Genomic DNA, 27,876 nt, shown 5'->3' on the forward strand with positions numbered 1-27,876 from the left:
TATTAGTTTCTAGAATATGTCTGCAAAATTTCATGGACGTTGGTTGCTTAATATTCAAATGAAATTGGAACTACGATTGTATGAAATGGTATAAAACGAGTGACGGAGAGAGCCCTGTTAAATAGGTACTTAACAGGGCTCTTTCCGTCACTCGCTTCTGCTCTCTTCATACAATCGTAGTTCCAATTTCATTTGAATATTAAGCAACCAAAGTCCATGAAATTTTGCAGACATATTTTAGAAACTAATATCTGTGTCTGTGGTGTAGATTTTTCTAAAAATATGTAGTTTTAAAATTACAGGGGCTCAAAGATTTGTATGTAAATTTTTAAGACCGCGTAACTTTGAAACCGAATATTTTAACAGAAATCTGGAAAACCACAGACATAGATATTAGTTTCTAGAATATGTCTGCAAAATTTCATGGACTTTGGTTGCTTAATATTCAAATGAAATTGGAACTACGTTTGTATGGAGCGAGTGACGGAGAGAGCCCTCTTAAGGTATTTAACCAATTGATTGATCAATGGTCATCAATTGGTTGACAGATTGGAAAATTATAGGCTCAAGGCATATTGGTATAGAGTTGAAGCGAAGCGACGCGTTTTTTTTAAAAGTTTTAAGGGTATTTTATCTCCATTGTGTAATATGTTTTGGCGTACCGACTTTAGTAGTTTTTCTAATTCCATAATTACCTATTTAATTTAGTAGTTTTTTAAATAGGTAAAATATCAAACGATCTTGGTGCAATTCGGTAACCGTGTTTACACATTGGTCGACACTAATTGCCGAACGCAGGGAATTCGAATATAGTTCGCAATTTTTAGGTTTACAATGAAACATTTAGATAATTTACAAGTGTAAATTAAAAATTTATAACACCCCGACAGTAACTTTCTTGGATTATAACTAAGAACACTAGATCAAGCCACCTTTCAAACAAAACAAAAACTAAATTAAAATCGGTTCATTCGTTTAGGCTCTACGATGCCACAGATAGATACACAGATACACATAGTCAAACTTATAACACCCCTCTTTTTGGGCCGGGGGTTAAAAAGACTCGTCTATACACTTCGACTGTATTGTCAATGTGCCTTGGTCCTTGAACTTTAAAAGACAATTGGTGAAAAATAAATTACCATATACATACTACTAATTGGAAATTTGAATAATAAAATCGATATTCAGAATACGCGTTAGAAATCATTTCTCTCGTTTTGGAATAGTTGGTTAGATGAAAACGAGTCGCGGTCAATAAAAACTGCAGTTATTGGTCAACTAGAAAAACTAGAACGAGAGAAAATATACTACTTTCACACTCGATAACAGTTTCCATTTGATTAGTGCGGTAGCCATATGCGATTTTGTTTACTTGTACCTACTTGTTATAGCATTTTTACTTTTTAGCATGTTCATTGTTCATGTAGGTACTTATTTCTAGATAATATTTTTAAAGAGTACCTATGCAATGACGACGCAGCGTACTTAGGTATTTTTGACACTTGGTCTAAAACGCGTTTAAGCGCATATGCATTAATATAATATTATATCCTAATACAAAACATGTTTTTTTTTTAATCTTTTAAACACTGAAAAAGCATAATATTATTGTTATAAGTTATATTAGTAGGTATTGAAACTTACGTGTTACTTTGCTTTAGTATTTCATACCTACTTCTTTAAATTTTCAGATACATTTCATTTTTACAATACATAGAAAATTTGAAATAAGTACAAATCATAAATGAATAAACAACGTGAACGTAAAGATAGTAAGTAAATGACACATGTCATGTAATTTACAATGACAACTCTCCCATCGCATAAAGGAAAGTAACGGGGAAAAATAGAGCATTCTCCACTCTAATAGGTATTTAAAATATAAAGTATAAATCATCACCTGTCAAAAACATGAGACGCGTCAAACGTACATGGTATATAATATACTGACAATGGCAGTAGAAAATATGTAATTACAATGTAAAGCTACAGCCACACTTGCGCGTTATGAATGCGGGTTGCGTTCCACGCGCGACGCGTATCCACACGTGCACCTTAAAAAATATTTTTTGGAGCAACCTGTATAGTGTGTAATAATTAACTACCTACAGCTATGGATCACTGCAGCCGGATTCGATGTTCATGATGTTACACGTCGAGCTGCACATTTCTCTTATCTACCCAATAGATTAAGTATTATGTAACTATCTTACCAATTTGTCATTATGCTGGTTCTCATAGTTTTATCATATTACTATTAGAGGATGCCCGCGACTTCGTCCGCGTGGATGTAGGTTTTTGAATATCCCGTGGGAACTGTTTGGTTTTCCGGGACAAAAAGTCAATAACATGGACGCAGGCTACCTCGGTACCTTTCATACAAATCGGTTGAGCGGATGGGTCTTTAGGAATCTTGTGGGAACTCTTTGATTTTCCGGGATAAAAAGTAGCCTATGTCTGTCCCCGGTATATAAGCTAATTCTGTACCAAATTTTGTCAGAATCGGTTAAACTGTTGGGCCGTGAATAGGTAGCAGACAGACAAACAAGACAAACACACACTTTCGCGTTTATCATATTAGTATGGATAATAAGTAAACGCAGTACCCGGTAAAATCGACTGTGGTTTTTGTGGCATTGAATGTAACTAAAATGCCCTGTATATTCTAAAAGTTTAATAAATACAATATCTACGCGACTAAACAGTCGCGTAGGCATAGCGCCATCAATATCGTGGCGATACGCCACACGGCTGACGCTTTCACTTCGTTGTCGCTTTTGTCGCGCTGGTTTGGACGGTGCTTAATATACTGACAACTGCAGTAGAAAATACGTAATTACATGTAATTGTAATTGCAGATGCAAGAAACGATGACATTTCACATAATCGTTCCGCCATATGCATTGTATTTTTTTTCTATAAAAGGCCTTTGACCTTAGGTGCGTGTACATATACACTTTTATTAGTTTCAACCTGCTTTTGTTACGACTTGTTACAAGATTACAGGGAAATAGTCAAGCAGACTTTTCCTTCTATTGTGAAGTGTTGATTGACATGACCTAGCCTAAGTTCATGACATAATATAAAGAGTTTGAATAATATATTTAATATCATTTATGGAGCATTTTCTATATGTTTTGGCAAATATCTAACAGCATCGTACCGGTATACGGCTCAGCTTTGTTGGTAGGATGGCAATTAGCCACGGCCGAAGTCTCCCACCAGACTAGACCTGAGAAATTTAGAAATTATAAATTCTTAAATTGCTCCTGCCAGGAACTGAAACCAGGATACGATTGTTGTCATTTGCCGAATCCCGATAGTGGAGTCTAACCACTATTGAGTATACAAGTGTAAATTAAAAATTTATAACACCCCCGACGATCCAAAGTATTTGAGTTTTCCAAAACATCATTTTCAAATAAATAATTATGTATTTAGGCAACGTCCATCTTGACAGCTTGACATTTGTCTATTGACATAATATTATGAACCTAACGGTTATCTAACCTTCTTTTCTACAAGAAAACTAGAAAAAAGCTGATAACTCTTAAACGGCTGAACCAATTTTTTTAAATTATAGCTAAGAACACTCTCGATGGAGCCACCTTTTAAACAAAAAAAACTAAATTAAAATCGGTTCATTCGTTTAGGCGCTACGATGCCACAGACAGATACACAGATACACAGATACACAGACACACAGATAAACAGATACACAGACACACAAATACACAGATACACACGTCAAACTTATAACACCCCTCTTTTTGGGTCGGGGGTTAAAAACAGTTAGATGTATTATTGGTTTGAAGTTAGAACATTATCTGCCGCGTGCATCTATTTAGAAAGTAAGCCGAATGCTACAAAGTATTGAAAATTCGAAACCAAATGTCGCCGGAACGTTCGAACGTTATGCTGCTGTACTGGATGTTTGACAACAAGTGTAAATTAAAAATTTATAACACCCCCGACAAGTGAAGGTTACAGTAACTAGAAAAAAGCTGATAACTTTCAAACGGCTGAACCGATTTTCTTGGATGATAGCTAAGAACACTCTCGATCAAGCCACCTTTCAAACAAAAAAACTAAATTAAAATCGGTTTATTCGTTTAGGCGCTACGATGCCACAGACAGATACACAGATACACACGTCAAACTTATAACACCCCTCTTTTCGGGTCGGGGGTTAGTAAAAATAATTACACGAAGATATGTGAAGTATATTTTTATTTCAGTCAGCCCTTGACTGTAATATCACCTGGTGGTAAGTGATGATGCGGTCTAAGATGGAAGCGGGCGAACCTGAAAGGAGTATGACAGTTTTCAACAAACCCATATATTCCTTTGGTTTCTACACGGCATCGTACCGGAACGCTAAATCGCTTGGCGGCATGGCTTTGCCGGTAGGGTGGTAAGTAGCCACGGCTGAAGCCTCCCACCAGACCAGACCAGAGAAATTATGAAATTCTAAGCGCTTACCACTACGTCAGGGAGGCCGTCAGACATCTACTTCTGATAATATTCTAAACCCAAACCCGACCCAAAAAGAAAAGTGTTATAAGTTTGACGTGTGTATCTTTGTATCTGTCTGTGGCATCGTAGCTCCTAAACTAATGAACCGATTTTAATTTAGTTTTTTTTTTGTTTGAAAAGTGGCTTGATCGAGTGTTTTTAGCTATAATCCAAGAAAATCGGTTCAGCCGTTTGAAAGTTATCAGCTCTTTTCTGGTTACTGTAACCCTCACTTGTCGGAGGTGTTATAAATTTTTAATTTATATTTGTTAAGTTATAAGTTTATTTGTTCATAATGTACAAGGTAGGTATGTCTCTTAGGTATGTCGTCAGACATCAACCTATAGAACGTCCACTGCTGGACACAGACCTACGACTGCAAACTCCACGATCTTGTAGGTACCTATATCGCCTGAATTTAGCGGCTCCCCGCGAGTCCTTTGATGTCGCGTCCTAAGTACCTACCTAACGAATTTTCGCATGAACACATAATTAAGTACTTAGTTCCACATTTAGGCTATTATACAGAGTTAGGCACATTGACCACTTGGCTTCGAGACATTACGTAATTCACAACATGAGGTTATGAATGACGCCATGATGTTTTTAAAACATGACTAACTCCCACGCTTTAATTTTTGATTATTATTGAGTGGAAACATGCAAATTAGATTATCAATACAACAAGAGCTTCGTTTCTCTCAGATTTCTTATTTCTTCACTAGTTATGTAATAGCTTTTGCCGGCATTTTCATTTGCATCTCTACGTTTAACTTTTACAAGAGCTCTTGAGATCTATCGACGCACAGCTCAAACTACTGGACGAATCGGGCTGAAGAATCTTGACATGCAGATAGTTATTATTACGTAGACATTCGCTAAGAAAGGACTTTTGAAAATTCAATCCCCAAGGGGATAAAATAGGGGTTTGAAATTTAATACATATTTATATAGTTCACGCAGACGACGTCGCGGGCATAAGCTATTTAATAATAAATGACAGACATCTCATCATTTGATAAACCCATCATGTCCCGTATGATCCTCAAGTTCATGCCTTAACGATTACAACCATAGTTACTCCATAGAGTCCATAGACAGTTTTAATTAAAACGTGACTGCACTCCCATTATGGTTTATACCCAGACAGAAAAACACTTAGAATGCGGGCACGGAGCCGGAGGGGTAAATTGAGTCAGACTCTATTCTCCCCTCCCAGAACCTCACTAATGTAATAACGTTGCTAGGGGAGAATATAAGACATACAATATGTATTTTCAAGTGATGTTATACTGAGTTATACTCTGAGTTATATATAGTTATAGTTATATCTAAGTTATACTCGTAATAGTAGGTACTTATTTAGGCAATGAGTTATGTTGTTTACTTATAAAAACAATAATTTAGAAAAACAATCTTTAAAAATACTAAATTATATTTTACGAGTAATTTACGACTATCAGTTGAGGAGTTCCATGCACAATCTTCGAAGATCTTTTATCATTTTTTTACCAAAAAATGGTTATGACTTATGATGTGGGGTATCATCGAAATCAGCGAAATGAGTTCCTTCCATGGTTCCTTCTCATACATGCAAAATTCCCTGTCTGTATTTTATCTTTCACTTCCTAAGCCATGACTGACAAACCGGTTTCGTCAAGGAGAGAAAATAGCTCGCATTCTGGGGGACGGACATAGGATACTTTTTATCCCGGAAAATCAAAGGGTTCTACAGGATTTTAAAAAAACTTAAGTCCGTGCGGACGATGCATCAGGAATCGGCTAATAATATTGTACGGCACAGATTAGTATAACTCCAAAATAGACATCTTCAAAATACGGAACTCCATTTTCATGACACAATAACACTTAAAAGCGGTCGGGGTAAATTAGGCCAAACAAACAAATGCATAACTTTTCTATTGTTATTAAAAAAAGAAGATATTCGTTAGAATTTATTCCACCATGCTGACAAAGTGTGGATTGGCACACTTCACATACCCTTGAGAATATTATGGAGAACTCTTTTTTCAGGTTTCTTCACTACGCATTTAACTACGTTACAAAGTTAGACGTGCGTACCCGGAATCTAACCCCAGACCCCGAATAGGATGCCGAAGTTTTAACCACTACGGTGTCGCCGCTTTTCAATGATCTATCTTCTTTTTCTTTGTCGTCACACTCTTGGCAGAGCGGTCGTGGTCATCATGAAGTGACGTTTTGGGTTGGCAGATGTTACACACCTCATGAGCATTCGCAATCATCTATACTTACACAGATGTAATATTTTTTTTATTTACTTTCTTTATTGGGTTTCCCAACAGCTAGATATATAGGTACATCAATAAGTATTCAATTTTACAAAATTAAGCAAAATTAATTGTAACCTATATAAAAATTGCAATTCATTCATACCAATTCAGTAGAATTTCAGCCCATTTCGAATACAATACAAGTCAAATGCAGGCAGGTTAAACTGCCAAGAGGATATTATTTGTGTTGAAAGGTGAACTGTCACGTATTAAATTTCGTTGTACGCTTGCCAAGATAACGGAACTAATATTTTGATTGCTAAAAGCCGTTGGCCCCTCTTCATATTATGTTTCAAGTATATCATATTCGTATATTCTGCACTGCAGATTATATGCTTGTTGTTATACTTACTACAATTAATTTTAAAAAATCCAAAAAAAAAAAAACAACGTTATTTCATAATTTTATGTTTTCACGTCTGTCGGTATTCCCCACTGACTGCTAATAATCCATCAAAATAAGCTTGGCTAAGATAATGCAATAATCGGTCGTAATTAATGAATTACAGTTTTTTTAATTGTTGAGTAAAATAAGTCAATGAAAGGCATATAGGATGACAACTAACTTTTACTGCTAAATACCCAAAACACCTCCGCCATAAATGAAATATTACAAGGATTATTTTCCCCAACAAGAGAAGAAACCCCACAACTCAAATAAATGAGTTGAAAAACCATGTGCTAAAAATCCACAACAGGCCCCATTAGATATTCCTCTGCCAGCGAAACAGGGGGTGTGATGAATCTCCAGAAGAGATTCCGCAGCCAATCTGATTGGACGTGGCAACATACAACAAATGATCATTCAGAATTTCAGATCACACTAATATTATAAAGGAGAAAGTTTGTATGTGTGTGTGTATGTTTGTTACTCCTTCACGCAAAAACTACTGGACGGATTGGGCTGAAATGTAGAATGGAGATAGATTATACCTTGGATTAGCACATAGGCTACTTTTTATCCCGGAAAATCAAAGGGTTTCCACGGGAATTTTAAAAAACATACATCCACGCGATCGAAGTCGCGGGCATCAGCTAGTAAAGTATATATCCAAGGGCATCTGATTATTTCACTCTGCCGAAAGATATAAACTGTCGATCCGTCGTAAACACATGCATTTTTATTATCAGCGATATCGAGTGTGGACGCTTTACTCTTTACGACTTTATCTGTAACGTAATTCATCCCGCACTTAAATGCCCGATAAAGATAATAGTTACAGAGCTATGAATATTATGTGAAAGTCATCGAAGTACCTAATAGGTATTTTGCATTTTATTGAATCCACAGTACTAATATTATAAATGTGAAAATGTGTCTGTCTGTCTGTCTGCTACCTTTTCACGGCCCAACAGTTTAACCGATTCCGACGAAATTTGGTACAGGGTTAGCTTATATCCCGGGGACGGGCATTAGTTCCTTTTTATTGCGGAAAATGAAAGAGTTCCCACGGGATTCCTAAAAACCCATCCGCTTAACCGATTTGTATGAAAGGTACCGAGATAGCTTGCGTCCCTGTTATTGACGTGGAAAAAAGAATACTTAATAGTACAATAATTAAATGTGATAGTAAAAAGAATACTCGGCTGAATTTGTTGTGGCCTTCTCAGATCTGGGCGCGTTTGGAACCCTCGTAGCTTTAGTTTCAAGTTTACGTACTAATTAATTATCACCACTATATCGTCTTACAAATCTAACAATTCTGACTATCAAAAAGAGTACCATGTTACCTATTTTGAATAAATGCTTTGTCTTTGTCTTTTGAACTACCCACAAAACCGAAAAGCATATCGTTAGCAGATCCTCCTAAGTGGACAAATGACATCAAACGAGCCTCTGGAAACGAGTCCCTACAAGAGACCTATGTCTGTATGTATGTATGTATGTATGTATGTATGTATGTGATAAAGAATTAAAGACTTACTTCGAAGCACGTTTTTTAATTCATCCAAAACAGTCTGGATTAATCCACATGCATGAATGAGTAGGTATTGTATTCAGTCATTGGCAAGGTCGAATCACAAAAGCGATGCGACCGTTTATAGGCATCGCGCAATGGACTCTTGACCATAATACCTATTATAAGCACATTAGGTATATACCTATAGAATATTGATGACTAAACAAAGAAAAACTAACCGTTGCTTGTGACTTCGCCTGTAATATCAAAAAAGTAAAATGGGCAAAACAAGATTTGAGAGCATTCCAGCTATCAATACCTAAAAATATTTTTAACTAAGTAGGTAAATGCCGACATCATTTGAATAGGTTTAGGTTTTGAATATCCCGCGGGTTTTTTTTTTGATTTTTGATTTTTTTTATTTGATTTTTCGGGATAAAAAGAAGCCTATATCGATCTCCGGGATATCTGTCCTATATTATGATGTCTGGAACTTCGTTTACGTAGATTTAGGTTTTTTGAAAATCCCGTGGGAACTCTGATTTTCCAGGACAATAAATAGTGTATGTCCGGGTGCAAGCTCACTCTTTGAATGTCAATCTGGTAGCAAAGGGTTAATGGCATGGGTACTACCTACGTATATTTTACCTTAGCTTCAATAAATTGAGAGAAAAAGGTTTAAAGGTAGTTGGCAATTTTTTCCCCCAAGTTTCGGCATATTAGTAAGCTTGGCAAAAACCCAAAGCTCCCCTAATTCAAAACACAGCAGACATTTCTGTGGATTTATGTACTGCAATTATTAACAAACAATTTTGGTAAATTGGTCTGCTAAGTTAAAATTCACCCTATTCGTAACAGTATGAGTCAGTTAGTTTTCCCCCATTTGATAGTATCTTCCCTATCTTCGAATTTGCATTTTAAGCCTTGTATACTAGAAAGACTGCATAGTGTATGTTTGTGATCTGACCCAACCTGAAACCTGAAAAAAATTGTCTGAAAAAAATTTGCTACCGGAATCAGAAATAATAGATATTAATACTCTCACCCGTATTCACAAATGTTACTATGAGGTTTCATAGTGTGCTCGAACGCACAATGTAGGTTCCACCAATCAGATTACTGTATCACGTCAATTTACAATGATCCGATTGATTGGTGGAACGTACACTATGCGTTCGAGCGCACTGTGGTCTGTGAGACCTCATAATAATGATTGTGAATACGGCCGTCAATGCGAGTCTTTTCACCACTCGGTTTGAGCGTAATTTGATACAGAAATAACTTGCATCCCAGAGATGCACATGGGCTACTTTTTATTCCACAAAATCGAAGACTTCCCACGGGATTTTTAAAAACTTATGGCTATCATCTTCAAGCAATATATAAAGAAGTCGGTAAATTAAAACTCAAACATGTTTTCAAAAAAAATAAAGTAATTTTCAATTTGTCCGATACTACCACATTTTTGCTTTATATATTTTAGAATTAAGAATACTGATTGTACCGAATAGAGACCGTAAATATAGAAAGCGATAGCTTACTATGTTTAAGAAATGTCCTCTCCAAAAATTGTATTCACAAAACAGCTTCAAATTGATCACTGATTAGTACCGTGATATGCAGGCGTTACTTCAATTGATTGTTAAATTTGATCAATTTGCTTCCGATGTTTATTTATTAGTGCAGAATAGGTAGTTAATAGACAGTAACGAATAGGCAAAGACAATATAGATTATGCAATGGACAATAGCCGCGTTTACATAAGCGTATAGATAGAGACTTTATAAATAATGTAAAAACAGTGACTTAAGTTTGAGTCATCTAGAGCTAATCTTATCTTGTATGCAGTTGCAAATAACAGCTACAAGTGGGTTAGCTCCAAAGTGTCACAATGTTTGACTTTGTATGGTAAAGAACAAGTCGTAAGTCGTAATTAAAAAAATAAAAAACACGACTGACTAAAATCGAACTAAACAGTACAATTTTCACTTTTTAATTTTTTAGTTCATGACAAGTTAGCCTTTGACGGCAATCTCACGTCGTGGAAAGTGATCTGAAAATGGCCATACAGCCGCCATATTGATTTTTTTTTTATTTATAGCCAATGGCACTCGGGATGATGTAAATTGTAAGGATTCTAACAATACCCAATACATCCAAATCTGTTCAAGCATTTAGAAGTTATGGTGGAATAAAGAAACACACAGGTACATGACTCACAATACATGACCGGGTCTTACTTTTCTTCTTTCTCTTTATAACAAGAGTGAATAGGCATCTTCTAGGTAAACGCGTCCCATGTTAGGCCACATCGTCACTTTCCATCAGGTGTGGTTATGGTCAAGCGCCTGCCTATGTAATGAATTAAAAAAAAACACATACCTACAATCTGCAATATAAACTGTGAAAACATTTCATTACTTTTTTTGGGCAGTTGTAGATAGTAGATACCTATATCCACGTTCTTCAAATTGTTTCCGAAACATTTTTGTTTTATTACTTTCGTTTTCACAAAAAAAATTATAATGGCAATCTTAAACTCTTCAGTATTCTTGTCTCTTCAACCGTACCGAGTTTTTCGGGAGTCTATTGTAATTGCAAACATTTCGTTAGGGGTCAAATGCGGTCAACAATAGGATGACCAAATAGTTTTAAGTACCTACTGAGTTAAGAAAAATTCTCTAGCGAACAAAAATGTCGTAAAGCAATTTCTATTTTAGGACCAAGATTTTACTAATCGATAAATATAACAAGCACTGCAATGCGATTGTATGAAAAATGAAAATCTAACAGGGTTATCTCGGGGTATCTTATATCTACAGGGTTTATCCATTTTATCATAACGCTCGGCAGTAGGTATAAGAAATCCGTACTATAAAATAAAAAAATGCGAAAGTGTGCCTGTCTGTCTGTCTACTAGTTTTTCACGGCTCATCAGTTTAACCGTAACGTATGCATTCCATACGTCATAGGCTTATTTTTCATCTCGAAAAACCAAAGAGTTCCTACCAGAATTTTATATACCCCGCGCTATCCCGTACCGGGTTAGTGCGGGGGCTGTGCGGGTTTCCCCCCTCCCCCCGATCGCCATCTCGACCTGTCGCGTACAATGGGTGCTTCAATTTTGTGGCGACCATATTTCTAATTCTGTGGTGGCGACACAGAAATTAGTTACAAACGAACGAAATTAGGTACAAATAGCAAATAGGTACCTAAATTCTAGTCTCGTACAAACTGAATGAACAAATTATATGAATCATTTGATTTATTCGTACCACCCGTGTGTAGGTACGTAGTGCAACCAGGGCGGTAGCTGGTAAGTGTTAAAACGTCCCAGAGGGGACGCCCCGAAGGTGAATGCCATTCTAGGGACAGGATGTAACGTAACGCGTTGATATTATAGTCTGTTCTATTTATAGAGAAATTCTTATTCGAATAAAACTATAGACTGAATGTTTTATTGGTGCGATGATACAGTTCAATCACATTATCCTATCACTACAATAATTTGGGGAACATTCTTGAAATTTCTTTACAGTTGTCAATATTTAAATCCATACAAATCCATACCTACTTTTAATATCATAAATGCGAGAGCCTGTCTGCGTGTTTATTACATTTATATCCGTTTAACTGATTTCGACTTGTACAGAGATATTTGCATCCCGGAGAAAATACTTTTTATCCCGGAAAAACAAAGAGTTCCTAAATGCGATTCCACGCCACAGAACGTTGACAGTATTATGTCAGAAACCTTCACGCAAATGCCAACAACACCTGTACAAAGTTCAACTCAGTCGGATTAATTTTAACTACAATAAGTAAGTAATTAAAGTATAGATTATTACGGCCATACTCACGCATTTAGTCGACGTAAGCCCGACTAAATGAAAGAACTAAATGAATGGAAATCACTCACGACAAAAGTATCTAAGTAGTAGTTACTTACTTAACTTATAATTATAATAAGGAAGAAGTATGTGCGTGCGAATCCGCAGACAAAAGCTAGTGTAAAACATAGAACTCTTCTTCCAAGCAGGAAAGGAAAATGAGTCACATGAATAACAAATAACAAAAGAAAGTGTCTCGCAGACACTGCTCGCCGCAAGCTCTTAATTTTCCGGACAAGAAAGTGCGGTTGCAGAAACTTAGGGTTGCCATCTGTAAAATCCATAAACTAGGACATGGATCTCAAAAACCCCGGATTTCCGAACCTAAATCTCAATTCTTTTTTACCATATTTTTAACAAATAACAAGAGAAAATGTTCGCCCCAAGCTCTAAATTTTCCAGACATGAAAGTGCGGTTGCACAAACTTAGGGTTGCCAATCTGTAAATTTAGATTAGTATTTTCAGGCATCCGCATCTCCAAAAAAAAGAACCCTTATTGGATGACTTTTCATCTCAGAAAATCAAAAGTTCCCACGGGATGTAAAAAAACGTATAGGTATCCCCCGCGAACGGAATCACAGGTATCTCTAGTTAACTTTTAAAAATTAAACTATTAAGTGTTTATAAAACCCGGAAAGTATAGCCCCGTCCGGACACTACCCGGAAGGTCCCCAAACTAGGACACATCCGACGAAACCTGGACGGATGGTAACCCTACACAAACTACTAGCGAAAGTTAAAGATGTTTTCTGCTAGCGCTTACTTGCTAAATATGGCGTATTGTTGTGTCATAGGTAAATATGTACGTACCTACTACCTATGTGTTTGAATTATGTAACCAGGTATGATCTCTGGTGTGAAGAAAAAATTACTCCATCAGTTAACACTTTACTTTTCTAAACGAACGAAAACATGGCTGGATCAATAACATGCTTTCACACTAGACTTGAAGCGACCATGGAGAGCAAGCCTTAAGAAAAGCCTCACGATTATCATCAGGGTACAAAACAATCCATTAGGTAAAACCTGGTAAAAGCATCAACGCTGACGAGTACATTTTACATTCGAGGACCAATCAGTGTTGTGTCGGGAAACGAGATTGCCGCCTTTAAAGCTTCTACAGATGCGCCAGCAAGCCGGCTGCTGACACGTTCCAACTGTAATCAATATTTAACAGGCCGAAACCGGCTGAAAAATACGCAAAAACTTGTGTTTAATTTAAAGACAAGGATAAGATAAAACACGTACACAACAAAACAAATAATTTTGTTTCCGCTCACTTGGAAAGTATATAACTATGTGCAGGCAAATTTCTTCGATGGTCGGTCGGTTCTTTTTACCTGATGCCAACGACTGTGGTCAGGTTGATTTGACTCTAATTTCCAACTAAAAAAAAGTCGGTTTACTGACGATAGTTGAACGTGACAACAAAGGCCGATTGTGCTTCTTTGTCGCTCGTTCCGCGCTCTCGCTTGCACTTCAAGCCTTCCATGGAACGCCTCAGAGCGAGGTAACGCCGCATGAGTCATGTTTTTTCGTGCGTGCAGCCGGCTCTATCGAATTATAAGACGCTGTCACGTCAATATGCAGTGACAAGAGTGTATTTCCATCAGGTGTATTTGCTGTAGATCTTTCGTGGAAAGACAACACATAATCAGTTAACGAACTTAGTTGCAGTTGGTAATGAGTTGGCATGTATGTAGATATGCTATTTGCCGCCTATGGGAGGAGATTGGGGGTGGTCGAGTAGGACGGGAAGTGTGGTAGGCTTTTGCTTGTTTATCGATTTTTTCTGCGAACTAACAACGTATGGCAAGTGTTACTTTGATGAGAGAAAAAAACTTCATCACATTTTGTATTATACTCCGTAGCTTTCTTTGACAATCTCATGACTAAACAATGCCGTTCTGAAACAGCAAGAATGGTGAAAAAATGCGCTTTTTATTTACTGATACTGTTTTTGTTTTCAAGGATGCGACAGGCAGTGCGCGATATGCAACACCCGTCCTGCCACTGCTAAATATGCAGGAAAAGCAAGCAATACGCACCACCACCACGTAACACCACACAGATCCTCCAAAACACACTCGACGAACGTTTCACTTCGTCACCGGAGAAAAGAAGTAAAACAACGCCCAGTCTGTCTGTCTGACCATCTGCCTGTGTGTCACAGCCATTAGAAAATAAACTAAGCAAGTATAAAAGCTGCAAAATTGAAATAATAGTAGACAAGATTAAGTGTACAAGATTTATATGTAAATCTTTGAGGCCATAACTTTAAAACTACACTTTTTCACAGAAATGTACAATACCACAAACACAGATATTTCTTTCTAGAGCTTGTCTACATTTCATTGATATGATTCAAATTAGATCCAAACTACGTTTGTATGGAAAGCGCTGGAGAGCGACCTAGGATTTTGTTGACCTACAGAATAGGTCTCTTTAGCAGAGAAATAAACAAATTCATCTCATTTTGCGATGGACCACCCAAGATATTTATTATAAACCCTATTTTTAACACGTTAAGATTTAATTTAGGATATTTCTCCCAGTTCAATCCCCTGCATTAAATCGATTCATAGAAAAGCGGTTAAAGCTCGTATGCAGCTCGTATGTAAGTAATGCCCGGGTTTATCATAAATCATTGTTTACGGCCCTTTGTGAGAGACAAGCCCTTTGCATCGCAGCGAAAATAGATACCCTTCTTTATGGGCAACTTTGAGCGAACTTTCATTACATTTCGTTGTAAATCGCGAGTCTATATTTAAAAAAATGTTTTAGAATATACAGGTAAAGTCTTTTCATAAGATACCCCACTTGGTATTATTATCTTACAATACAATAATTAATTAATAATAAAGAGTCAATAGCTCAACAGGTTGAGGAACCGACTGAATTCCAAAAGGTCGGCGGTTCAAATCCCACCCGTTGCACTATTTGTCGTACCTACTCCTAATACAGCTTTGCGCTTAGTTGGAGGGGAAAGGGGAATATTAGTCATGATTAACACGGCTAATATTCTTTATTTAAAAAAATTCCTTACTATTAAGTAAGCCCATAAAACAATAAATAACACACATAAATACTTTTATACTTCCCCATAAATAAGTTAAGTCAATAAAACTACTTAACTTTTACTATAACCGCAAAACCTAAAGCGGTACCCAAGGGCGGAAAGTCACGATTAAAACCCGACCTTCGGTTCCCCTTCGTTCGGAAGCCGGAAGTCTCGAAGAGACTTATATTTTCATACGCTGTTACCCTTTAGTTATTTTTACCTATAAAACATAATTAAAATTACTGTTGAATAAGTATTATGAATATTAAGTACCTGCTTTAACGATTCTAATGTATTGATAACTAGCGACCCGCCCCGATTTCGTACGGATAGCTTATTACAATATTCGTAGAGATCTCTAATTTTTAGCCCCCGACTTAAAAAGAGGGGTGTTATAAGTTTGACGTGTGTATCTGTCTGTGGCATCGTAGCTCCTAAACTAATGAACCGATTTCAATTTAGTTTTTTTTTTGTTTGAAAGGTGGCTTGATCGAGAGTGTTCTTAGCTATAATCCAAGAAAATCGGTTCAGCCGTTTTAAAGTTATCAGCTCTTTTCTAGTTACTGTAACCTTCACTTGTCGGGGGTGTTATTTAATTTACACTTGTTTTGAAAATAAAATGTAGCCTGTCACTCAGGAATAATGTAACTTTCTACTGAAATTGACTGGATTCGTAAGTAAAAATAATTTGAGTAGTACGGTTTTGCTTCTATGGTTTTCAAAAACCTTTGTTCAAAGAAAATAAGGTTTATTAACATTATAAATTAAAACAGTTACCCATAGCTATGGGTACCATGATGATTCCCGTCAGAGATCTTAATCAAAATCGTGTGGGAAGTTCTTCACATTTAAAAAACCGGTCAAGTGCGAGTCAGAATCGCGCACCGAGGGTTCCGTACTACAGAAGAGGTAAAACTGTTACAATCACTTAAACCACAAAAATAGCTTTGTTTGTAGGTTTATTGTTAAAATTAAAAATCCTAGGTTAGAGCGTTCCTCCTATTTCCTATTTCCGTATCCTCCGTATCGTTCGTATTTTTCCTGTAACATTATATAAACTTCTACTGACTATAGTTATTTTTGGTAAAGCCGGAGATAAGCGGAGGAACGGTATTTTTATTATTGTATGCATTGCATATTGCATTCTATTATCGTATGCATTGTTTTTGATTTATCGTGCAAAATATCGATATTTTGCACGATAAATCAAAAACAATGCATAAGAATAAACAAAATCTGTTTCAGAAAGTACAGGTAAAACGCTTTGATAACATGATGTTCCATTCGATATAGTTATCTTACTTTGAAATTTCAAACCCCCGAATTTCCCCCTTTTTCTAATTAAACTAAGTAAAAATAATTTTTTAATTTTTTTTGTTCCAAAGATGTTGGGTCACTATCTCATATTCAACTATTCTAAATTCCATGTCATTGCTTTAATAGTTCATGAAGGGTTCTATTTTCACCATTTTGGCACGGTACCCTAAAAACGTTAGTTATGTAAATCTTCATCAACTGTACTGGTTTGGATGTGATTAATTTCACGCTAGAGGGCTTTTCTTTAACTTCTTAAATATAAATTATGTATAAAGATAGGTAAGTACCTACTAGATGATGCCCGCGACTTCGCCCACGCGGTTTCAGTTTTTTTAGAGTTCCGTACCTCAAAAGGAAAAACGGAACCCACCCTTATAGGATCACTTCGTTGTCTGTCTGTGTGCCAGTCACTCGCACTTGGCCGGTTTTTTGTCTCATTTTAACTCCGTTAATTCTTTATTCTCCAGAATAAAAAGTCACCTATGTAAAATCATCGATCTCTATTTCAATGAAAAAAATGGAGTTATTTGGCGTTCAAAATAAAAATAATTAGGTAAGTACCTAGTCTCAGAAGAAAATGCCAAAACCTGCTTTTCCTATTCCACAAGTAAACAAAAACAAAACAGTTTTTTAACCCCCGACCCAAAAAGAGGGGTGTTATAAGTTTGACGTGTGTATCTGTGTATCTGTCTGTGGCATCGTAGCTCCTAAACTAATGAACCGATTTTAATTTAGTTTTTTTTTTGTTTGAAAGGTGGCTTGTGTTTTTAGCTATTTAATACAATAAAATCGGTTCAGCCGTTTGAAAGTTATCAGCTCTTTTCTAGTCACTGTAACCGTCACTTATCGGGGGTGTTATAAATTTTTAATTTACACTTGTAAACAATATCTATCGCTATCTCCCGGCAGTTCGCAGGTAGTAGTCGGTTTCTAGTGCTGTTTATCTTGTTGTTGACAAAATTCTCAATTATTCAGTCAATTAAAACTTAGAACGTCACATAGGATACTGTCACTTACACCAACCTACCTGAGTACATGAAACAGAGATGTAGTGAGTAATTACTGCGTTAAACTGTGACGTTCACTGTGCTTTGATCCCCGACGAACCATGACCGACCCAATTAGTGGTAGGGACTATTAGCTAATAGCTGCCACGGTATAAGGTTACTCAAAGGAGTGCCGTGTAGTTAGGTACCTACTAGTTACTGGTTAACTAGGTGTCTTTTACGGTATCCGTACCTCAAAAGGAAAAACGGAACTCTTATAGGATCACTTTGATCTCTGTCTGTCTGTCTGTTCATCTGTCGTTTCTGTCAAAAAAACCTATAGGGTAGGTACTTCCCGTTGACCTAGAATCATGGAATTTGGCAGGAAGGTAGGTCTTATAGCACAAGTAAAGGAAATAAATCCGAAAACCTTGAATTTGTGGTTACCACACAAAAATGTATTCATGAACAAATAATAATTAGTACTTATTTTCAATTTTCAAAGTAAGATAACTATATCAAGTGGGTGTACCAAATAAAAAATACCAACTATACCAACTTGTGGCGAGATAAAGGAACATACAGGAAGTAGGAACCCTGTAAACATTACGCTCCTTGTTTTAGATAGTTTTGCTCCAATATTTCAATTCCATCTCATCCAATAAACGTAAACGAGACATTTCAGCGCGATTGATAGCCTCATCGGGTGACAGAAGGGCTGGCTTCTTTTTTGCGCAACGGATCAGCTTGGCTGTCCAGCGTGGAAATGCAGCTACTATTCTTTGCACTATTCCACGCGGGCATGATTTGTATAGTAATTAGATAAGGCTAGCTTTTAGTTTTATATTGTAATTTTTATAAATAAAAACCGGCCAAGTGCGAGTCAGACTCGCGTACTGAGGGTTCCGTACTCGGGTACCTGCCAAATTTCATGATTCTAGGACAACGGGAAGTACCCTATAGGTTTCTTGACAGACAGACAGACAGACAGACAGACAACAAAGTGATCCTATAAGGGTTCCGTTTTTCCTTTTGAGGAACGGAACCCTAAAAAAAAAACGTAATGAATTCTGTATGTGGATCTATTCCCTCTGAGCCCCAACACCATTGCGCATGTCACGTACAGTTGCCAACCTAGACCCTCCACGAGCGCGCGGGGTCGTTCACCCGCGTCTTCGCTCACCCTTGACTTGACGTATGGTTAAGATAATAACCATTAATATACAGGGTGTGAAATTAACTACGCTGGTATAATTTTCTTTCATCAACATTATCGACCGACAGACGTCAACTGCTGGACTGCTGTTTCTTGTAGACGCAAGGTGTCTTCCAAAACTGCACTTTCAGATGCGAGATAGAAAACTTTAAACATGAAATAACCAAGACAACAAAGAAACTAAAAAACAATTGTATGCAAAGGCGGCTTTATTGCTCAGAGCAACAGGAGTGCGAGGTCGCCATTCTAACAACTCGGGACCCCAACGTCTATCGGTTTTTAGAACTATGTATGTGCCCTGCATATTGCCACTTCAGCTTTGCAATCAGGGTATGAGACGGGGGGACGTACCGACGTCACCCGCGCTATTTCGCACTGGATGAGCGCTGGGGCTGTGCTGTGCTGGGGCTCCACGGTCCACACCCGGATTGCCATCTCGACCTGTCGCCTACTATACCTATTATGTCCTGCCTGTTAGCATTTGATTATGGTTTTTAACTAACTAGATAGCTAAGTCTTGCAATACTAAAATTTCATCAAAATTGGTTGAGCAATTTAAAATCTGAAGAGAATATTTTTTACGTACGAGTTATCTAGCCCTGATTACATTTTATACATTTTTAATAGAGCTTCGCAACGATCCGTTTGTTTTTCTGTCGTAGTGTTTTTTAATAGAGAACCTACCAAGGTAAAAAAATCCTTACTGTACTCAAGTCTGGGCTTCATGGACGCAGCAGCAGATTCAAATCTCCGACAATAACAATTAGTACGTAGGTACCTACTTAGGTAGGTACAAACCCTATTTAATACTTAGGTATCCTATTCTATTTACGAAGTGGTAGATTATATTATTGTACCTAGAAAGATTTTGTGATGATTATGTCAACAATCATTTTTATTGATACTTACCTACATTATGTTAAGTCACCTCTCAATACAATACTGTTATCCGTGATAAATAAAGCTATGAGGTCATAAAAAGTATGATAACAAAATGGTATTACAATATTCCTACCTACAAGTGTTAAAATATTCAATTAAAACTATAGCAAATTCTTTAAACGAGCCAATTTTTATCTACTATTACGAATTAAAACTAGAACAAAGTTACGTTCCCAGGGCCGAGCGCACTAAATCTGATTCTATTGGAAAATTAGGTCAGAGTTTTCCCAAGAGAAGATTCGCGTGCGAGAAGTTTAAACGCCTTTTTGGAAGGTATAATACAGTTTTATACTAGAAATATTAAGTCTACCGGCTGAAGTAAGACTTAAAAACATTATTCTTTCTAAAACTGCTATAAAATCGAGTCTAGAATTTATTAAAACGCAAAAACAACAGGTTGCGCAAAGCCGTTACAAAAGTACTCACCTGCAAATGTATGGGGACCTTTTTCACCGGTGCGTTGGTCATTTTGCCACACAAATCCAATAACTATTGCACTAAACACGAATGTTTATTTATAAATACGTGTAGGCGGTCAGGTAGATGAAAATTTCGCAAATCTGAGAGTCCAAAGAAATACCTTCACACACTACACATACATGTACCGGTTTTCAACCTACTGATTATTTTCAATGGAGATTGAATCTTCCCTCCACTACGCTTGCGTAAAAACGTAGCTCCCTATTGGTTAACGTAATTTGTCAATGTTGCCATCTGTCAATTGGACGCAGTTGTTGAAAACACCAATAGATGTCGTAACTTTCGCCATAGAGAATACAATATTTTTATGTATTGCAACAAAATGTAATAATAATTGAGTAGTTAAATACAAAAATTATGCAGTGTAAATTAACTTGTATGTTCAGTGTTTAATTAAGGTTAAGCAAATTACCTGAACTTAAAGGTGTTACGAAGTAGTACAATCAGTTGCTAATAGATGGCGCTAGGAGTAGTCTTTAAAATAAAGTCGATACTACGTTACGAGGGAAGGCGGCCGATTTTTCCCGACCAAAACATAATCGAACCATGAGTCGGGCGCTACCGATTTTTCGCGCCCGTTTTATTACACGATATTAATTAAAAGACTTATTATTTTGTAGTTTTCTCAATGTGCAGTGAAGTGGCAGTTTAGTATTTCCTTCTTCACCCATGCCAACTCTACATCTCAAACCAGGATTGACGGTAAAATATTTTTTAATTCTGACGAAGATTTCCAGTATATTTTCGTCTTTGTTACAAAAATAACTGGGAATCCTCTGATAGTTAAGTGCTTACGAAGGGAAGGAGGGCATAAAGAATGGCAGAATTGTTCTAGGGGTTCCTTTATGCTAAAGGTACAGTAAAAAATATTTAATTTGCCAGTGCGCGATGTCCAATAAGCACATAGTCAATGTCGCGAAATTCGATTTTAGGACAAAGGACAGCAGGCAGGTAAACATTATTAAGATGTTATAAATTACTTAATATTATATTCATTATACGATACCAAACAATATAATTATCCAATTGAATTTTTGGATAAATAACAAATAACAAGCCAATTATTTGTAACTAGGTTCAATGCGCGAATTTTATTTGGAGTTTGCTTTTTTTTCTTGAAACTACCTGCTAAATACAATAAATACCTACAGGCTACAGCATTCTAAAAATTTACAAGTTACACTAATTAATTACTTTTATAATATACCGGTATTTTAAAATATTTTCTTATCATTATAAGGATCTAGGTAAGTATACTTAAGTTAGATTCTGCATATAAAATAAAAGGAACAGTATACTTACTGTAAAAAAAACAGTAGGGTTTTCACACCTTTTTCACCTATCTCTAATTTTATCATTCAATATGATAATCACCATCATTTTGGCTTGAGATGAAAGTCGTTTAAAAATAGGCATGCTTTATTTCATGACTCTTGGTTTCCTAAAGATGGATAGAAATGGTGTAGTAAGTTAACCTAAGTAGTTTTATCTCACATTTACTGAGCATTAAATACCACCAAAGTACCTGCCAAGTTCTATAGAAGAAAATCTTGTGCGACGATTAAAAAAAAATATTTTGTTTTTTTTTGGCGTTTTTGTTTGAATTTCATTTAGTGTGAAATGGGTTCCTACTCAGTAGGTACTCCTTTGTTTTGTCTATAACATATTATTCAAATAAGGTCACCATCAGAGCATATAATTATCTGCCTTTTAGCCTATAAGTAGTAACTAGATATCAGGTACAAAGATCACTGGATCAAGTCATTGTAGATACTCGATTACCTGACGCAAATCAATGATGCAGTGTCGTAAATAACTTTCAGTAGAAATGTATTTTCATAGCATGGAAGTTCCAAAATAATTTATTGAAAACTTTGGGTGCGATGGTCTAAAAACTTTAAAGCCGCATCACCGACATGGTCTAAATGTTAATAGTGTAAGGTTATATATAAAAATTGATTTGAATTATCAAAAATAATATCATAATCATTATCAGCCTGTGGACGTCCACCGTTGGACATAGGCCTTCCCTAAAGAGCGCCACCACGCCCGGTCCTCAGCCTTCCTCATCCAGCCACTTCCCGCCAGCCGCTTTATTTCTTTGGTCCATCGTGCTGGAAGGCGTCCCACACTACGCTTGCTTAAACGCGGTCTCCACTCAAGAACTTTCCGGCTCCAACGGCCATCGCCTCTACGACAGGCATGGCCTGCCCACTGCCACTTCAGCTCGCTAATAGTTTGGGCTATGTCAGTGACCTTGGTTCTTCTGCGGATCTCCTCATTTCGGATGTTATCCCTCAGGGAAACTCCTAACATAGCTCTCTCCATCGGGCCCAGTACGGATGGGCAGATTTCGCAAACCTTTGAGAACAGTATGGAGAACTCTTAGGCATGCAGGTTTCCTGCAAACACATACATTTTTTATCTACAAAAGCACGTGCACAAATTGTGATGAACATGAGCACTACATGCTTAGTTTCTCATTGCGAGGGACAGAGAGGCCATCTTGCACTATGTCATGCACAAGTCGCGCCAGCTAATAATCTTTTCTTAATGGTATGCAGAGTAGATAGTAGATACCTATGATGTCATATCCATATTCAAATTCAAATTCAAAATATTTTTATTCAATTAGACTTTATATAGAAGACTTCATATAGAATAGACAAAAAAAGGTTACTATTGTCACCCATGATGATCAGAACTAGTTGAAGTATAATTTGAAAAAAACAAAGCATGACTGGGTTGCCAAAAACGAACTAAAAAGTAACAAGTGTAAATTAAAAATTTATAACACCCCCGACTAGTGAAGGTTACAGTAACTAGAATAGAGCTGATAACTTTCAAACGGCTGAACCGATTTTCTTGGATTATAGCTAAGAACACTCGATCATGTCACCTTTTAAATAAAAAAAAAAACTAAATTAAAATCGGTTCATTAGTTTAGGAGCTACGATGCCACAGACAGATACACTGATACACACGTCAAACTGATAAAACCCCTCTTTTTGTTAAAAACAACATTTGAAAATGGCGCTATTATTTAGCGGTTTCAGTGGGTAAGTATCGACTATCAGTGCTTTGGTTCTGTACACTGTTCAAGGTATTTGTAGCACCACGTCTTGAAAACGTCGATGCCTTTTGGGTCAGCTTTTAATGCCCATGTCCCAAAAAATTAATTACTTAGGTACTTTTTGTTTAAGTCAAATTTTGTAGGTTTGCGGGTTTTCACCAAGTTCTTACTACTTAACTAGTTCTAGTTTCTAGGGACTTTTTTCTTTTTTAGGGTTACGTACCTCAAAAGGAAGCCTTATAGGATCACTTTGTTGTCTGTCTGTCTGTCTGTCTGTCTGTCTGTCCGTCCGTCTGTCCGTCTGTCGTGTTTGTCAAGAAAACCTATAGGGTACTTCCCGTTGACCTACAGTTATGAAATTTGGCAGATAGGTAGCTCTTATAGCAAAAGTAAAGAAATAAATCGGAACGCCGTGAATTTGTGGTTACATCACAGAAAAAAATGTGTTTCAATTTTAAAGTAAGATAACCAAAGATACCAAGTGGGATATCGTATGAAAGAGCATTACCTGTACATTGTACAACATTCAAAATGTCGGAAAAAATACTCAAGTGCGGAACCCTCAGTGCGCGAGTCTGATTCGCACTTGGTCGGTTTTTTTTCGCCTAGCGGAAGTGCGTAGCTTCACGCTAGAGTTAAATCGTCAAAATCAATCGCCGTATCGCAACTGTGATTGTTGTCGCAAAAAATTGTTTTTAACATTTTCTTGTTCACATTGTTCAAGTTAGAGATGTTTAACTATTTCCTGCAGTTTACCTAAGAACTGAAGATAAGTTAGTTAATATATTGGTTAAATTCCAAAAACTCCATATTATTTGATTCTGAAAACAGAAATTATTTGTTATAGCGGCATAAGTAGTACACACTATGATCAACTTTTTAGTCTCTGCCTATTACGGTTCACGAGATACCGCTCGCTGTTAGACATACAGACGGACAGCGGAGGCTTAGTAATTGGGTTCCATTGGTTCCCTTTGGCTACGGCACTTAAAAATCGTTACTAGATACTTGCATCAACATGTTAGGTTAAAAAGCACTAAAAAGCTACACGGGTGGCCTATCAATAAACAAACCGATATCAGTCGTTGATCGCACAACGTACTGAGTGGAGATAACTGGAGTGAAAATCAATACCAAACTCGTGAACTGCCTATAAATTAGGGTTGCCAGATGCCCCGTACTTTACGGGTTGCCCCGTATTTCAGGGCACGATAATACAGACACCCGTAATTGTGAAAATAAAATACGGGGTAAATAAAGCTCCCGTACTTTTAACAAATTCAGCCGGAGCTGGCTGTTGAAACCAAATCGTAACGTTTCGTCCAGTAGAAAGAATATTTTCCTTGTGCGGCAATGCATAGCTGAAACGGACTCAATATCAGACCGTGGCGGTGTGTGAAGGACGAATTACAATTTAATATTTTAAGTTAACATGTAAAAAATGTATACATTTGTTTCACAAAATGAAGACCTTTTAAAAGCTGTCTCTTCAAACAATAATTTTAAGTATTAAAAGATATCTATGTAAAACACTGGCTCCCGTAAAAAAATCTGAAACCCGTATTTTTGACGCTGGTAGCCCGTGAATCAAGAAGACAGACAGATAGACACACTTGAGTTTGCAATACTGGAAAGTTTTAGGTAGGAAGAGAATAATGAGCTCCTTTTTGAGTTACAACTTTATAAAGTCAAGTTTCTTGCCGGCTTTTGCATTGAATTATGTAAGTCGGTATCGCAGACTGACGTAGAAATATCGGTCGGTAGAAAAATATCGTGAGATAACCGATAACTTGCATTCCTGAGTTTACCTGAGTCCGGTCTATATTGTTTCTGATTATCTCTTGATGTAATCGTTTTTGATTTATCGTGCAAAATGTTGGAAAAAATACCCGAGTACGGAACCCTCGGTGCGCGAGTCTGACTCGCACTTGGCTGTGTTTTTTTTCGTGATGACCATGACCACTTTTATAATTTAGTAGAGATACGTAGTCCGTCAGAGAGTGTTTATTTTATGGGCATCATAACATCCTGTCCGAGTTGTCTTGTATAAAACCGCAATGAGACTTTATGTAAATAAGTTTTCACGGCCAAATCATTCTTCCGAGAAAACAACTTTATAAGTATTTATGAAGGGAGAAATTGATTGACATAAAAATGTAAAGCTCAAACCCCAGCGGCTGTGTGAACTACAGTGTGAAAACTCGAATAACACATCTGTCAAATAGTTATTAGGCTATGGGTAGTTCCTTGGTAGTTCACTCTGCTATGGTGAAGTGAAATCAAAGATATCAGTCGGTTTATGGCCTACCTAGTTTTTGATATTATAAAGCTAACATTGGAAATATAGATAAGTATGGGTAATGGTACTACCTAAGGAATATGGCTAGCTCCAGGGATATGTTAAAACGACAAGTTAATTAGACCATTTCACTAAACAAATCTAGTGATATTATAGAATACTGGGCATAGTTTATGAAATGTGACGGCAGACCGAACCGAACGACTTTCTTCATCACGAAAATACTCAAGTGGTAGGATAGATAATACTTTATGGGATCACCCGGGAGTTAGCCATATCACTGAGGGATATGGCCAACTCCCGGTTTATACCATTTCGCTGCGGCCTGCGACATAATATAGACGGATGAATAAAATTACTGTCCTTTAATCACGTCGCAACAGAGCATTAATAATACTATCTCTATTAGAGCAACGGATCGACGTGATTTTTGATGAGAATGACACAGGCTACTTTTTATCACGGAAAATCAAAAAGTTCTCATGGGATTTATCCACGCGGACGAAGTCGCGGGATCAGCTAGTAGTTCTATTCCACTTTTATTGGCATTCTACGATATACTTCAGAGATTAGATGGGTACAAGGATGTCATCTCCGCCGGAGGTTGTCGGTGGAAACTAAGCTATTTCCTTATGAATATGAGGAAAAGTAGAGAAAGAACATTACACAGTAGGTACATTTTCAAAGCGAAGTAAATAAACTTCAATTACCTACCTTACTGGACCCTTATGGTGCGACTTTTTCCATCCGCCTGTCACAGTCGATTATTTCAGTAACTATTAAAGCTATCGGCACGAAATTTGGAATAGGTGTATATATGTACATATAATAGTGGCCCAACATCAATGGAATTAAAGCGTCTGTTCCACTCCACTCTGCAGGTATGCGATGTGCCTAACTTCAACTATGCTTTTAAGCTAAAACAACATTAAACGTACCTACCGTAACGTAAACTTAAATTTATTTCAACGTAGTAAACGTGATATGCTTACAAATTACACTTGTAAATTGTAAGTGTCAACCTAATTGTATATTTCCGAGCTGAAAATTATAATGAACCGCTTCCGTTGCATCACTGTCCTCAATGTAAATAAAACAAATCCATAATCTTTACGGCCCTTCAGTTTGGGAAGTTGGCAAAAACGAAAAAAATGGCAATTTGAATAAATGACTTAGACTTTGACTTTTGACTTTGACTATATTTATGTTTACAGATGGCTCGGTACAAGAAGACAGGTTTCATGGACGATGACGCGGGCAGTGTCAGCTCGATACAGCTCAACGAGGGAGTCCGCTCCGGAGGGACGCACATTCGATATCACATGGTAAGAATACCCTTACCAGTTAGCCAACTTACCAACTTACTCCATCTCCCATAACTAGACGTCTAGGCAGAGCAATGCAGCGAGTCGTGGGAAGATCATACCCGTCATACCGATTGGCAGATGTTGGCAGAAATAAACCTTAATTTCATTTTGCTTAGTAGTGGATCAGTCTTATTCGTATGACACCATCTTCAACCTTTTTCAACCCCCGACCCAAAAAGAGGGGTGTTATAAGTTTGAGCTGTGTATTTGTGTATCTGTCTGTGGCATCGTAGCTCCTAAACTAACGAACCGATTTTAATTTAGTTTTTTTTTGTTAGGTGGCTTGATCGAGACTGTTCTTAGCTATCCAAGAAAATCCGTTCAGCCGTTTGAAAGTTATCAGCTCTTTTCTAGTTACTGTAACCTTCACTTGTCGGGGGTGGTATAAATTTTTAATTTACACTTGTGTTAAATAAACCTGAAAAAAAATATTGCGCCTGCAAAAAAAAAATACAAGGAATATAATATTCACAAAAGAGATTAAATGCTTTCACATATTCTGTAGGCGTTTAT

General features: G+C 36.9%; 2 protein-coding genes across 2 annotated transcripts in view; one reads left to right on the forward strand and one right to left on the reverse strand.

Moving 5' to 3' along the window:
- LOC123877386 (dihydropyrimidinase) overlaps window positions 1-20,788 on the reverse strand; it is a 51,183-nt gene extending 30,395 nt beyond the window's left edge. Inside the window, exon 1 of the mRNA XM_045924111.1 lies at window positions 20,571-20,788. Coding sequence (XP_045780067.1) covers window positions 20,571-20,612 — 42 coding nt within the window. The 5' untranslated portion in view covers window positions 20,613-20,788. The remainder of the gene's footprint in view (window positions 1-20,570) is intronic.
- Window positions 20,789-21,142: 354 nt separating this feature from the next.
- LOC123877232 (endothelin-converting enzyme homolog) overlaps window positions 21,143-27,876 on the forward strand; it is a 33,888-nt gene continuing 27,154 nt past the window's right edge. The window contains exons 1-2 of the mRNA XM_045923787.1: window positions 21,143-21,326; window positions 27,211-27,321. Coding sequence (XP_045779743.1) covers window positions 21,294-21,326; window positions 27,211-27,321 — 144 coding nt within the window. The 5' untranslated portion in view covers window positions 21,143-21,293. The remainder of the gene's footprint in view (window positions 21,327-27,210; window positions 27,322-27,876) is intronic.

This window comes from Maniola jurtina, chromosome 23 (genome assembly GCF_905333055.1).
Source record: "Maniola jurtina chromosome 23, ilManJurt1.1, whole genome shotgun sequence".
Classification (NCBI taxonomy): Eukaryota; Metazoa; Arthropoda; class Insecta; order Lepidoptera; family Nymphalidae; genus Maniola; species Maniola jurtina.